At 35.5% G+C, this 16,150-nt stretch overlaps 1 protein-coding gene across 1 annotated transcript in view; it reads left to right on the top strand.

Moving 5' to 3' along the window:
- The window catches only part of LOC129236029 (facilitated trehalose transporter Tret1-2 homolog), a 49,311-nt gene that overhangs the window by 24,664 nt on the left and 8,497 nt on the right, over positions 1 to 16,150 (top strand). The window contains exons 2-3 of the mRNA XM_054870201.1: positions 15,346 to 15,460; positions 15,771 to 15,977. Coding sequence (XP_054726176.1) covers positions 15,346 to 15,460; positions 15,771 to 15,977 — 322 coding nt within the window. The remainder of the gene's footprint in view (positions 1 to 15,345; positions 15,461 to 15,770; positions 15,978 to 16,150) is intronic.

The raw sequence follows: 16,150 nt of genomic DNA on the forward strand, positions 1-16,150 counted from the left end.
AGCGGCAAAAAAGGAAGGGAGGAAGGGTTTTCTTCATCGCATGGTGACGGGTGATGAAAACTGGATTCATTACAACAACCCAAAGAAAAGAAAGTCATGGGGACTGCCCGATCATGCTTCTACATCATCGCCTCGGCCGAATATTCACGCTGCGAAGGTTATGCTATGTATTTGATGGGACCAAGTTGGTGTTATTTATTATGAACTGTTAAAACCAAGCGAAACCATCACTGGGGATCGGTATCGACTTCAGTTGATGCGATTGAGTCGAGCACTGTGCGAGAAGCACTCGCAATACGCGGAGAGGCATGAAAAAGTGATTATACAGTATGACAACGCTCGGCCTCACATTGCCAAACCCGTTAAAACCTACCTAGAAACACTGAAACGGGAAATCCTACCGCAACCGCCGTCCGATTATCACCTGTTCCGATCGATGGCACAAGGTCCAACTGACCAGCAGTTCCATTCATATGAAGACATAAAAAATGGCTTGATCCGTGGATAGCCTCAAAAGATGAACAGTGTTACCGTGACGGTATACGAGATCTCCCAGCAAAATGGGAAAAAGTAGTAGCCAACGATGGCTATTCAATGATTCACTTGTAACTGTTTTTTCAGAAGAAAGTTGTATTTTCATAAAAAAAAAAACAGCGAGAAATTAGTTGTGCACCTAATAATATTTTGGTTTTTTTACGAAACACTTTTTAAAAAGTAGTTGTAAAGTATAGAAAACAGTTTAAAAGCGGAAAATCATTATCGACTTCATGAAATATTTTTTTTTTTTGCCATAAAGTACCTACGTTTACTCTATTATCGGTTATTGAAGATGAAACACTCGTACTTCAATTCTGCTTTTTACCCACCTACGCAAAAGTGAGGTTATTTTTTTTGCATTTTATTATTGCTAAAAATGTGTTTGAAAGGTGGAAATTTGAAATTAAAGGAGATTTAGTGGCTCCTAAAACAATCAGGCTAAAAAGCCCATTGTATTTAAAGCTCTGGAAAGAGGGTAGATATTCAAGGAGGGAAGGAGAAAAGTATCAGAGAAAGAGATAGGATAGAATAGAGATAGAGATGGTTAGCCCTGTGCGAATTTTCCAGATTCTTTGGCAAATTTGTAAATATCCTTCAGTTTTAGAGAACGAATATTACTAATTCTTACGACATCGGAACCTAAAACTCGTAGCCTCAGTGCTCAGTGCTATCCGCCTCCTCCAAGTATGACAGGCACATTGGGTCCTCAATGATTCCAATGGTGGTCATATGCTGACCCCATCGGTTGTGTCCTGTAATGATACCCATCGCCTTTCCTTCCAAGTTTTAGAAGAAAGTTCGATAGTTTTCTGTTTGGACTTATCATAAAACACTTTGCAGTTCTGCAGCGTAGGTTTGATAGGTTGAAATTTGAATTATTTTATAATACTTTTGAATTAAATGAAATCGAATTAAAACTGAAATACCATATATGGGCTCATATATGCGTTAAATCGCACCGAAAAAGGATTTGCTAAATATAAATTATAGTATTTTTGCCAGGCAATTTCGAACAAAAATGTTTTCCTTACATCTTCGACATATACAATCGGATCTTAAAGTATAGTGCAAGGTGGTGGAACTATAATTAGTTTTTTATGAACTTTTTTACCAAATAAAAAAAAATTAATTTATGTGTATAGGAAATTTTTATTGTGACCTTTAATCACTTGATTGCTTGTCTATTTTGTACTATAGGGTGGGCCATGTAAAATTTGCTTTTTGAATCGGCTATAAAAAAAAAACTAATCAATATTTTTTCAAATTTTCTTTTTTATTTTGAAGATTGAACATTGTCATTTATGAATGAAAAATAATATCGTTCAAATGACTGCCACGACTGGCTTTGCAGTAAGTAGACCATTCGATCAACCCAATTTTTAAGCACATTTTCGATTGTTTGGGCTCCAATTTCATGAATGGCCCCTTCGATTTCGTGTTTTAAAGCATCATTCGTCTCTGGATGGTTCGCATAGCATTTGTCCTTAACGGCTCCCCACAAAAAATAGTCCAACGGGCTTAAATCACAGCTCCGAGGCGGTCAATTGATATCGGAATTCAAAAACGGTAGCAAAAAGTTCGAGTGTAACTTTGGTAGTGTGACAAGTTGCACCGTCCTGTTGAAACCAAATGTCGTCCATGTCATCCTCTTCAATTTTTGGAAACAACTCGTTGAGCATGTCACGGTAACGCTCGCCATTTACTGTAACCGCGGCTCCTCGCTCATTTTCGAAAAAAATGGCCGCCAGATCGAAAACCGCACTAAACAGTGACTCGTTGTGGATGCATTTGCTTCTCTACAGTAACGTGTGGATTTTCTGAGCCCCAAATCCGAAAATTTTGCTTATTGACGTAGTCACCGATGTGAAAATCAGAAAAGAAGAAGAAGACTCACCACTTTGGAAATAGGTTTTCAATATTTCCCAATTTTGTTCAAGCGTATAGCGTCCCATTTCGTAAATGTCAAACCTTTAAGTAAATTATGAACACATTTGACATGTCATTGGTGTTACCATTCTCAAAAAGATAGGTGGTTCAAAAAGCAAACGCTATATGGCCCACCCTGTATTTTAACTCTTAAGTACTTCATTGCGAAAATTAGTAAAGTGGAAGTGAATGTGCAAGATATAGTAAATTTACTAATTTAGTATCCAAATGGATTCATAAACATAGTGAGAATTGCAGACGTGTATTTTTGACGGATGGAATAATAAGTGCATAGTGTAGCATAATTGAACTGCCAACATCTATATGTTGCTCATTTAAAGCACCTAAAGGGAATACGAAAAGCTTTTTGATTCTGGTAAAAAAAGAGATTTGACGTTGGCGATTTTTGGTTTTTTTAATTTTAGCTTCAAGACTGAGAACTATAAACAAAATAGTATTCTAAACTGCAGAATGCAAAAAAGTAGAAAACACAAGCCATACATTTTTGACTAGAAACCGTAGTAGCAGATGATAGCTACACCAACTTCATAAAGAATTGACATATGAAAGTGAAAAGTCCAAACAACGACGAGATCTGATCGAATGGAAGTCATTTTTAGTAAAGAATAGTGTTCTGGACCATACAAGACAATCGATTTCTCCACGCCAAACAAGCTTCTGACTATGACTGCACAACGAACCATAACGGATCAAAGGCCCGAGAAGAGTTGCCTTAAGTAAAGGGCTTTCCAATAACAGGTATTACAGATGAATGGACTGCGCTATCGCGAGATGATTAACGATTTTTTATGGCCGAGATTTGATGGTATTGATCTGCACAACGTTTATTTTCAACAAGACGGCGCTACGTGCCACACAAGCAACGAAACCATTGATCTTTTACGGGAAAAGTTTCCGGACCGTGCTATCTCTCGAAGAGGTGATCGCAATTGGCCACCAAGTTCTTGTGATTTAGCACCTTGTGACTTGTTTCTTTGGGGTCACGGGAAAGAGAAGATCTACGCCAACAGCCCAGGGTTGATATTGTCCTGTAAGCGTTGCCTGATGTTATTTTCTACTATTAACGGCATAACTTCCTCTTTATAATGGAATACTAAACATCCGATCATTTATATTAAAAAATAGCTTTTTTCTTTGAATATCAAAATAACACCTCTTATTCGAAAACCCTATACTTGAAACTTTGCTTTTTATGAATTTTGTGAGATAATGAACTATATTTTAGTAAAAACAAAATATTAAAATTAAATGGGAAATAAATGAATTGTCAAAACTTGTCAATAAGTGTTAGTGCTTTAGTTATTTAACGCAGTGTTTAATTGCACAAGAATAAATTAAAGTGTATCTTCAACTAAAAATGGATAGACCCTTTTGTTTTGGTTGCGCATTATCCACCGACGAACAACTCATCCTCATACACACACACATACATATGTACCTGTTTATATTTTATTTCAAATAAAATTAATTAAAATACTATAGAAATTGAATGAGGCGAAATGAAATACAATTAAGGGAACACTGAAATCACTGCAAATGAAAGTACATTTTCATACGTACATACATACATACATACATACGCACATATACATTTATAAACTCTTAGAGCATAGAGAAAAAAAATTAAATTAAATAAAATGTGAGGAAACGCGGCGACACAAATACGAAATTTTATTGTATGCAAAATAAAAATAAAAGAAATGTTTTAGAAAATTGCTTAGCAAAGCGAAAGAATTGTGCTGGTCTAAGAGCGCATCCCCACAATCGCATTTATCGAGCGGCCAACACTGCGACGGCCAGTGAATTGGCAGCCAGTCTACGCGCGGAATTTGAACAAATCGGTTGAGCCATAAAAAAAAATTTTTAATTTCTAAAAAATCAAATCAGCTGAATTGTATTGCGTTGAAAGTTTGAAAATATTACATCGCGATAATAGTAGAGTTACTTGAAAAAGTACAAAAAAAAAAACGTTAGAAATGAATAAAAAAATTATTGCTGTGCGCAAGTAGAAAGTTAATTCATCCGTCTGTGATGAGAAAAGGCTGCTACTAAAAACTGGCATCGAATTCTAAAACTCGAAAAATAGTCAGTCAAGTGCCAAGTGTTAAGTCTTTTGAAACGGTGTAAATTTTATTTCATTATTGCAAATAAAAAAGTTTACCACTAACTGTTACATAAACAACCTTCGAAGCGCACCCTTGACATTTCCGCAGTGCGCGTAGTCAACAATAATGGATTCGGATAAAGTTGTGCGCGCCATGGCGCGTTGGTGGCAGGTAAAGTGTGACAATTCTTTAAAAACAATAATGAGTGTCATGAAAACGGGGTTTCTAACATTAGGGGGGAACGCCACTCTGCGGGGTTAAAAAATAGTCGATTTTTGGGATTTGTTTTTGTAAGTAGGAATGATTATTCGAGGATCGGAGAAAAGGCAATTTGTTATATATTATATGTATAAAACTATGATGACGTAAATTTTTATTAAAAAATATTGAAAATTGACTAATTTGGGTAAATAAACGTAACGACTTAAAAAAAAGACGTCATCTGGTGGCAGCGATACAGCAATGAATAATCATCTGAAACCAAAAAACCAAAAATTTTATTAATCTACACAATATTGGCTATCGTTGTACATAGCCGATGGTGGTGATTTGAATTTCGATGTGTGTTTTTCACCATTTTTTTGATTTTCAACAGGCCCAAAAAATAGTTATTTTCAAAATTTTGAAAATCGGCTACGTACAACGATTGCCAATGCTATAACAAAAATTTTGAAAAAAAGAAAATTAAAATCGGTTCATTAGTCTTCGAGAAATCGTTGCCACCGTATCAAAAAAAGTCGTTTCGAGAAAAATGTGTTTGAAATTAAGTATCGTATCGTAAGCTCTACGGGGCCGAACCGACGGGCGCTCACTTAAGTGCACATAGAATCGGGAATAAAGCGAATTTCGCAATAAAATTTTTACCACATTTTCTTGAGTAGTTATACTAACAATTTATGCAAACAAAAAAAATCGATTTTTTTTTAATTTTCAGTGGCGTTCCCCCTTAATCTTTTCTTAAAATATTTTTGTGGCTGGCTGCATATACCATATAAAAAAATATCTGCTTTTATTTTTCTAAAAAAAAAAACAAACTTTGAATTAATTTTTACTGCGGCAACAAACCTTTAAAGTTATTTATTGACACACTCTATAGTTTAGTGTGATGAAAATCAATTTCGGGGTTTTCGACACATTTTCCAACTTTTTAGACAAGAAGCATCAGAATGATTTTGTGCAATATTTTCTTATACTATAGCGAAATTTCTCAGGCAATGATAAGCCCCAGAGTACGAGTATATTTCTGTCATGAGTACTGTTTTCTTATAAGATGTCCGCTTTGCGAAGGCGACGCACAACTAGACTATTCATTTGTATAATATTTGCAAGGTGGCGCAAAAATAATCACACTTTCCAAAGATTTATAATTTTTGCAAATAAGGTCGTACGTCAATCTAATTAGACACTTGTCAACTCGACAGCTGCAGTATACGAAGAGAGAAGCAATGGAGCGCGTAAAGGTCAAAATAAAGATTTCCATCAAACAAAATCATTACCCAAAAGCTAAACTGAATGATTAATTTTGCATCTTCTTATAGTTAGTCGTATTCAGCACATCCATTTACAGCCGCCATAGCAGAATCAGAACTCCATTCATGTGCTTGTCAAAGCCAGTGAGCCTTCAAAAACAACGTCATTTACAGAAATTATAAATCTTCTATAGCGTGACTAATTTTGCGCCATCTTGTATAATATCTTGATAAATTAATCTGAAAATTAAATTTAAAATCTCAAGTTTTTATTTACTTTGTGAAATTCGTATTGGAAACGCTGAGCTGTGCGCTTATAGAGCTTTCACTACTTGAGCCTCTATCTTCTTCAAAATTATTTCAAAGTAATTTTTAATATGGAAGAAACCGCCTAACATTGTAAGCTAAAAATATTATACAAACATTAAGAAGATTTTTCAGAAACTTCACACTTGCAATTTGTTTTACTAAAATTTAATAAACTATAAAACTGCATACCAAAAATTTTTCCAGAAATTCTACTTTTCCATAAATTTTAATACGAACCGTGAGATTGTCATGAAAAGATTGTGACATTTTTCTACTTTTTCTACAAAGTTGGAAAATTGAATAACACATGGGCTGAAAAGTCCGGGCCTAACACATAGATGGCACTAGTTTTATTGCTTTTATCTCTTTTTTAGTTAGTACTAATCTTAGAAAGACAGCTGTTAAAATTTCATGATATTCTCTCCATTAGTTCGTGAGTTATTGTGCTAAAAGTGATGCTACTTTTTTTATTTTCAAATGGATCAAAAAGAATTTCGTGTTTTAATTTTATACTGCTTCTTGATGGAAAAATACCGCTCAAGCAAAGCAATGGCTTGAAAAGTGTTATGGGACTCCGCTTCATCAGAAACAACAATAAAAGTATGATATGCTGACTTCAAACGTGGTCGTAGAGACATCCGCTAATGCACAACGCAGTGGTGGTCCAAATGAGATGTAACTGAGGTAACACCAGAAAAAATCAAAAAATCCACAAAATCATTTTGGGTGATCGAAAAGTGAAGTTGCGTGAGTTAGTGATACCGCAAAGATATCAAAAGAACGAGTTGGCTGTATATTGCATGAGCATTTGACTATAAGAAAACTCTGTTTAAAGGGAGTGCCGTGTTTGCTCACTTTTGACCACAAATAAGAACGTGTAGATAATTCTGAGCTGTGCTTGGCCGGGTCTAAACGTAATAAACCATGAAACATCACTTCACTCCGAAATCAAAACGATCTTCATCTGAGTCGACAGCAACTGGCACCTTGGTCGAAGCTCCTGAATGCACAACAATCGTCTGGAAAGGTGGTGTAATATTCAACAACTCTCTTGAGAAGCGAGATGCCATCAATAGTGAATATTACGTGTCGTTATTGGAGCGTGCGCATATAGCAAAGAAAAAAAAATTGTTTCATCAAGACAACGCACTGAGTCGCAAGTCAATCAAAACAATGACAAAACTACCTACTTGAATTGAACTTCGAATTTGCTCTCACATCCACCGTATTCGGTAGATTTGACTACCAGCGACTACTGGCTGTTTGCAGACCTAAAAAAAATGCTCGCCGGTAAGAAATTTCGCTCGAATGAAGAGGTTATCGCTGAAACTGGTGCCTATTAGGAGGTAAAAGATAAATCGCTCTACAAAAGTGGTATTGAAATGTTAGAGGGGCGCTAGAATGATTGCGTTGTTCTTGATGGAAATGACGTTGATGAATAAAGCTAATTTTGATTTTGTTCTTTGTTACGCCCAGGACGTTTAAGCCCATGTGTTATATATGTACATATATACGTGTCTGCATATAAAAGTGGCGCATATCTCCATTGTGTTAGGTGCTTGACCGAGCTTTTCATCCAATTTATGGTATGCGCCTTGATGTTCATAAGTGGAACGCCATTTGTGAATGGTGTATGGATTTTACTTATGAGGAGCATTATCTTGACATAAATACACTCGGGCATGTTTATATGTATGCAAGTTTAAAATTAAGCCAAATTAATAAAATTTTGTTTTTAGTCTTTCATTTGCAATATTTTTTAACTTTTGCTTTATTTGTATATGACTGAAAAGCAATTTTTATAAGCAAGCCAAAGACGACACTTTTTCAAATTTATATAAACTCGGTCGTCATTGGCTATGCACTAGGCCGGGTCGATTTGTGGGGAGGCAAAAAAATCTCCCATTGCTCTGTGAAAATCATATTCTAGGGATCAAAAACATAACTCCCCTAGGGGAGTTCCAGGGGGTGTGCCATTGGCATGGGTGGATCGGCCGTCCAAAGTTAGTGGGGGTCGGTTATACATTTGGACTCGATTGGAGCACTCTAAATGGGTCAAAGTGGGATTTTTCGTTCGACCCAAATTGGGGGACATCAGAATTCATTTTAGAGGTATGGTTCCTTCGGCAAAGTTTCTTATTTTGATCCCTAGAATACGATTTTCACAGAGCAATGAGCCATTTTTAAATCGACCCGCCCTACTATGCACGTATGCTTGTGTGCCCACCTATGCTCATATGTATGGGTATAATGCGCTAAAACAATATTTACAAATGTTTTGCCAACAAAATTTTCAAAACAACATTAACGCTGCAGTCAAAACTACTACGATGATGAGTGCGCACCTGCGCTGGCGCTTTTCAATGCGAACCAAAATAAGTGATGTGCTCGTATAAATGTAAATACATATATTACATGCAATGTATACATATTGTATTTATGTAAGATGCGCCAATATTTGGGGTAATTGTTGTTTTCGGGATAATTTTAGTATAATTTGAGATTTCGGGATTCCTCACGGGACACAATTCTTTTTCTGTATTCTGTAACAAAAATAGTTTGGATTATGAACTACGACTGTGTTGCGGCTGCGTTAATCGCTTTATGCTGCTGTTGAAGCTCATCAGATTTTTAATATTAAGGCCTGTGAGAACACCCGCAAAGTTTGAGAGATAAAATTTTGTCAACCTCAGAAGAGCAGACCGCAGGTGGTCAAGTGTATCACAATCCTCTCGCGGGAAAACCAGTTCACATGTCCCTTGTCTGGCCAGCTCATCCGCCTAACAGTTTCCCGCAATGTCGCTGTGACCAGGCACCCAGAGGAGCCTTATGTCAAATACATATTTACTCTCTTGACAGTTAATACGTAAGTGAGTAGCCAATGGGCTGCTTCTTTGATTGCGGCTTCCTCTGCTTGGAACACACTGCAGCGGTACGGCAACCTCAATTTAAGTCTTATGGGAAGCTCCGCGCAGAATATTCCTCCGCCCACCTTTTCTTCCAACTTCGATCCATCCGTGAACAGGTTCAACCGGGCCTGTCTCCTAATGTAACGTCAAGGGAGGAGATGGAATGTGGGTAGAGAAATATTCGCTTGGACTAAGCGAGGATGTACATTGATCCGTCGATAGGGGGATGGACCCAAAGTTTCTTGAAATACTTGAGTTTCCATAAGTGAGGTCGAGCCTATCGCCCGAGCCTCTCAGTCTGATTGCGGTACGTGCAACGGCAATTTTGCATGCGATGTCTACAGGCGTCCGACTTTGAAGCGTCAGGCCTAGTGCTTTATTGATTGCTATAGCAAAGGCTATTGCATTTTTTCGGTGAGTTATGGCTGCAAATTAAAATTTTTCGAAACACTTCTGATTTTAGTTCCCTCCTGGGCCTGCGTGCTGAGCAACTCGGTTCGCTCTTTAAAGAAAGTATGTAAATCTTTAACATTTCTCTAAATAAGTGGCTCTTTTTGCCCTTGCGGAACCATAGGAATTTATATAAATAGCGTTTTTTTTGCCTACTCAACTGAATAACACAATTTTCCGTGCAACGTTTTCACGCTTGGATATGTAAAATGAATTATAAATCACTTCAAATGGTCGATTGAGCGGTTCATGCCGAAAATGATGCTCTCGTCCGAGATTTTTGTTTCGACATCGACTCGAATTTAAGGATTTTGGCTTATTAAAAATATATGTTTTTTTAAATAAGAAATAACAATTTTTTTTAAATAAGAAATAACTAAATTTGAACAACGCGAATACTTTTTCCAATTTGAGTATTCGGTGCTCGAGTTTTTAAGGAAATGGAATTACGTTATGTTTAGTCTAGTCTGGGCTTTACGTAAACAAAAAATTTTATCTTATTTTTTGAATTTCCCTTTTGATCTGCTCTTCCGGGATTGACGCCTCTAACATAAATTTATAGAAATCTCGGGGTGATCTATAATTGGAATTTTCGAAAATCTGCTAAGGGTAGCATAATTTTTTTTAGCTGCGCTTAAAAGCGGACTTTTGAAATTTCAGTTCAAGATCAAGAGCAAATAATCTGGTACCACGAACTTGGCAACTGTGTACAAATAAAAAGAGTGCGATGAAATATTTATATTTATTTATTTTTTATATTTTCTTTTTTACTATACAATTCTATAGCAAAAACCATATAATTCAAAGGTCGAAACTTTGTATTAAATACACAAAAATTAAAAAAATAAATAAAAAATAATAAAAATAAAAATAAATAAAACAAAAATTACACAAAAATTTGCAACTGTTATTCAGAGTCTTTAGGTAAATTCTGATTATGAAATTTTATAGCTCATTTAATATTAGTAAATGAATTGAAAGTTTCAAGTCGCTCAAATGATTGATTTTTGACACTTTTTTTCGCTAAGGTGTTGACCATTTTCTTTTCTTCCATATAAAAGACTTCCGAACAGGTGCTTTATCTGGAAGAAATTTCTCGATATTCGTATATGCACTTAATTGCGAACTGCCCTTTTGTTTAAAAATCACATAGGAAAACTATAGCAAAATCATTGCATCGCCAGTTTTCTAAAACCAGCTCGCTCACCCTCGTAAATACATTTTTATTTATAAAGTAAGGAACTTCGTAGCGTTGGATGCGCGCTGCATTTAATGATTTTGCGTATATGGCTCCGTGCCAAAAAAATTTTTACAAAATACTAAGAAAATAAATACATACTCGTACATACATACGCACACATAGAGATTTTGTTATTTGGTCCAAACTATTCGTCGGTAATTAAGTTTTTATGGATCTAAAATTTTTCATGTTCACCATTGAGGCTTTTGCCTGCTTGCCAGTTTGGTATTTGACACGCCCACAGAGTTTTAAAAATACGCCACAAGCACATCGAGCGCGAGCATACATATATAGAACGCAGTCTACCCTCTGAATGTGTATTTTTATTATTTGATGGTCAACTTTGCTTTGGCGCTGCCTTTGATTGCATCACGAAACTGTTGCTGTTTGCTGATGTCGCTGCTTCTGAGGCGCCTCTGTGCCTCTTACGCTAATTCGCAGGCACGTGAGGAACGTAGTGAGAGCATTTAGCATTTTTAAATTTAGCAACGTCATTACCCCCACTAAAGGGGGGGCGCCGTAAGCAGCATGTGCTGTGTATGCGCTTCGAAATGGTTCAGGAACGAAGCAAAAAAGAGAAATTAAATGCAAATATTATAAAATCAAATATTCATATAAAATTAAAGTGCAATAAAAAATGCAAATAGAAATAAAAAATAAAAGTTAAAATTATTTTTGAAATACAACAAGAAGAAAAAAAAGCCACACAACTTTTATCTACGACAACGTCAATGAACTTGAACTTGCAAATTCCACAAACGCCAACCAATTGATAAGGACAGCAAGTCGATTTGGCAGCTAGTTTTTGAAAAATTCAAACGCAAGCACAGCAGGTTGACTTATTTTGAGTAAATTGGATGCTAACGAAAATACTGAAATTTCTTCAATTTCGAAAATGTATTTGTTCATTGCTAAGTTTTTGTACTTTGGACTAAGGTTTTGCACTAAAGCAAATACCCATTGATTTTTTTTCAGTTGGAGAAATATTAGAGTATAGGTATATAACCACATAAGTATATATGTATGTTTACATATATACGAGGGCTGCTGTTTATATTTCAGGTCAAGCGGTTTTATTGTTTCCCAATTGTTTTATTGTTTTCTCCATAATGACCAAGACACGAAGGCGCCAAGGCGAACACAGCTTTTTTACTACCAGGTGATCAGTCCAAATCTTATTGATGCTCATCATACAAATGCCCAAGGATGCTACAATCTCATGGTGTGTGACATGATAATCACTCTCATTTATTTCGCGCTCAGCATCGATATTTTTTGACAAAACAATTGGTTTTGAACGCTCGTCCCGGAATTTGTTAGTGAAAGAATAACGACCACGAGAAAATCCATTGCACTATAGCAGCTTTTTATGGATGCAGCTAAAGGTTGATGTTTGCTCGCCGTAAAATGATTTCATTTCACCGATGCATTTTTATTTTGTAGGTAGAAAAGTGCGAAATATATTCGTATAAAATCACTATTTAATTCCATTTTTTGCCTTAAGGGGGGACTCTACTGTAAAACTTAAAAAAAATCGATTTTTTACTTTTTGTTGAAACATACTCAGAAACAACTCCAGAATGTTCCATGAAAATCTTAAAAAGAAATCTTGAATAGTTTTCAAGTTATAAAAGTTTTAGCAAAGCAGCTATAAAGTGAGCGCTCGAGCGCTTTACGGTCATATGCGCTTGATCAATTGTTTAAGCGTGTTTTTCTCGAAACCACGTTTTCAAAATTGCCCACATCACAGCTCCGTGAAAAATTAACATATCAAGCTCAAACTTTGATAGTATATTTTTAACAATATTTACTAGTTTTTAAAGCTATGGTGGGAAAAAATTTATTATTTATAACCCCTTTTTTAATAACAAAATGACAACAAAAAAATATCGATTTTTTAAAAAACTTCAAAAATTTTACAAAAAATTTTTTTTTTTGCAAGTAATAGGCTTAACAACTAAAAATAATGATATATAATAAAAAAAATTTGGTTTTTTTCATTTCAGATTTTTTTTAAATGCGCGACAGTGTGGGCAGATTTCAAAAGGCGTTTCGGGGGAGCGGCTGTACAGCTGCCATTTTGAAATGAAAATAAATTTAAAAAATTTTTTTGTACACTCAAGACCTGTGTTTATGTAACCCTAAACTTTTTTTTACTAATTAAATTAATACAAGTATGAAAACAAAATCCATGAAAATTTGATTTTTACAGTAGAGTCCCCCCTTAATGATTTTTATAGGCATCAATTCTAATATTACTCACACATCAAAATGTTTTAAGTGCGTTGGAAATGGAAATATCTGAAGGCGCCTAAGTCCAGAATTATAAAAAGCGACTCTCGTATATATTTGTGGTGTGCGTCTTGATTTTGTTCGACAAATGGAGGGACCTACAGTTTCAAGTCGACTCTAAATGGCAAAGCTTTTTCATAGCAGAAATACACTCGGAGGTTTGCCATTGCCTGCCGAGGGGCGACCGCTATTAGAAAAATGTTTTTCTTAATTTTGGTGCTTCACCGAGATTCGAACCTACGTTCGAATGGTAGTCACGCACCAACCCATTCGGGTACGGTGGCCGCCATCCTCATAGACTGCAATAAACTGGACCACAAATACTTAGTGTCATTTTCTCATATTACCATTAGAGTACGCTTTCCTAACTAAGATGAAACACTTTTTTCCCTCAACACTTATCATTTTTTCAGCAATCCGTCAAACAAAAAATTGTTAACAGCAGTTTGCTACTTTTAAGCAAATTAAAAAAATCTATAAAAGAACTTAGCTAAGAAATTTTAAAGGGAATACTCGTATCAGTTTAAATATATCTGCCAGACAGACAGTGGGTATTTTTCTACCAAAAAAGCATAGAGGAGCCAATTTTCAACCGATATTAATAGTGTTTTTTTTGAAATGCTCGTAAATAATTTTGAAAGAGATTGTCTAGGTCCGAATGTGATTTTTTTTCATTAAATCAAACAACATCCTTGAAGAGGGGTACTTTTATGATAAATTAGTAGCACCCTTGGAGGTATCCATCAGGCAAACGGATAACAAATCCGGATTTAACAACCACAAAAATGTATATACCATTTTTTCCGGTGAGTATTCAAGGTTACATCGTGGATCCCCTAGGAGTTTTACCAAAAATTGGTCGAAAAGTCCCGATTGTGCGACAGTTTAATAAGCGCTTAAGAGAAGGAAACTGACAAAAAGCAGCTTTTCGTGCTTTGGTAGAGAGCCGATGTGGTCTTACCACATTGGGAGTTAGAACTTGAATGTAAACTAGTGGTATCACAGTAGACCTCCAGACCCTAGTAGACCCCTTTACATCCTTATGGAGAGTGGCAACAGCATTAACTTAACTTAACTCAGGAAACATCTTTGTATGAAGAAATTTGAAGGATTTTGGATTAAACTCGTGGCTTAAAGGCAAAAAAATACCAATAAGAAGAAGCGTTGATTAGGTTACTGATATCTTGAGATAGTGTGACTACAGAGAAGGTTAAGAAGATAAATGAAAACTATCGGACAACTATTTTTCTGCAGACTGTGAAGCCACAATATAAGTTGGGCGTGCAGAAAGTTTTTTACTTAAAGGCTTGTCAGTGCAAAGCTGATGTTTTTGCGTCCCAAAAGGCAGGCTCGTAGCTGGAACATCTTTGCGAAAAACGTACGCCAACTTTCACCATGCAAGGAAATAATGAAAAACTACCACGTCGTTTAAACTAAACGACATATTTTTAATTAATTGGGACACTTCGTGTTATGGTTAATGATATAAAGTTTTTCGGGCTGCTATCTGGTAATCTAAAAAAAAACATGAATGCTTCTAAGCTCAACTAAAATCATTTGACCTTGAGCTGACTAGAGAAGTTATACATATAAAAAATATATTACAGCCTTAAGCCATAGTAAGAGAAATTTGTTTTCTTTTCTTATTTTTTATTGTGAGATTTACTCGAGTTGCAGATCTCTGGCAAGAAACCACAATCGGCTGATGTTTTACAAATCAATATAAAAATATTTATATTGATTAATATAATAATATAAAATATAAGTCCGAATTCATGCAACAGAGTCATTGATAATTAGTTTTCACGGATCTCTGCTACCGACTGCTGCGACGTCACGGCGGACACTCGCGAGATATTCCATACATATTGGCCTATGTGCGCTTTTCAGCTAAGAAAACAAGGTTGCCTCACACGCAGCTTGTTTTACTCCATTTTTAATCCCTCTTATGGAAAATCTCTATAGAATACAATATTATCAATTTAATATTAGACAGGGATTTTCTATTTTAATTTGCCTTTTTGAAAAGCTAAATAAAAAAAAAAATTATATTACTAAAAACATATTTTTAATTTTCTTCCTAACAGACCGTCAGTCAAGAGGATAATGATCCCGGGGCGCGTAATCCGATGCTTTACGACCCACTGCAGGACGGTGTGGTCAAGACCTCCAAGAAGATGCAGTACTTCGCGGCGCTGGTTGGTAAGTGCTAAATTATATAATATTTCCACTGTCTATACAAGGAACTGTTAACATAAGTATGTATACATGTATTCTAACAGCAACGAGCTATACAAATTTTAAAAATTATGCCTCAAAATTAAATTTAAAATTTTTTTTTTATTTTTATTTTATTATTACTTTTTTTTTTTAATTTGTGGTCAGTAGATTGTCAATCTTTTGACTTTCAATAAATGAATATATGCATTTATGTGTGACAATGAAATAAAAACTTTGTAATAGAAAAGGCTTTTGAAATATTTTAATAATTATTTTTAAATATTTATCACAGTTTGCCTGGGTGCTGTATCCGCTGGCACAGCATTAGCATGGACTTCACCGGTGTTGCCACAAATAAGCGCCCCTCCACCGAATACTGGCACGGAATTAAATTCGACTATTACAAATTCGACCATCTCCAATTCGACTATTTCCAATACGACGACACCTGCAACGCCAGCAGCGGATTCTTCGGGATTACAGTTAACGCTCGAACAACGTAAGTAAATCTGTAAATCTTTATACAATAAAGACTCAAGATAGGTATCTATGTACGCTTATAACTGTGCATAGAATGCTCTGATTTCCACAAAATTTACTGTATTTTGAAGTTGATCCCTCCTGGTAGATTTTGTTTGACATAAACTGAGTTTTGCATAACCTAACAAAAAA

The sequence above is a fragment of the Anastrepha obliqua genome, chromosome 1, assembly GCF_027943255.1.
Source record: "Anastrepha obliqua isolate idAnaObli1 chromosome 1, idAnaObli1_1.0, whole genome shotgun sequence".
Classification (NCBI taxonomy): Eukaryota; Metazoa; Arthropoda; class Insecta; order Diptera; family Tephritidae; genus Anastrepha; species Anastrepha obliqua.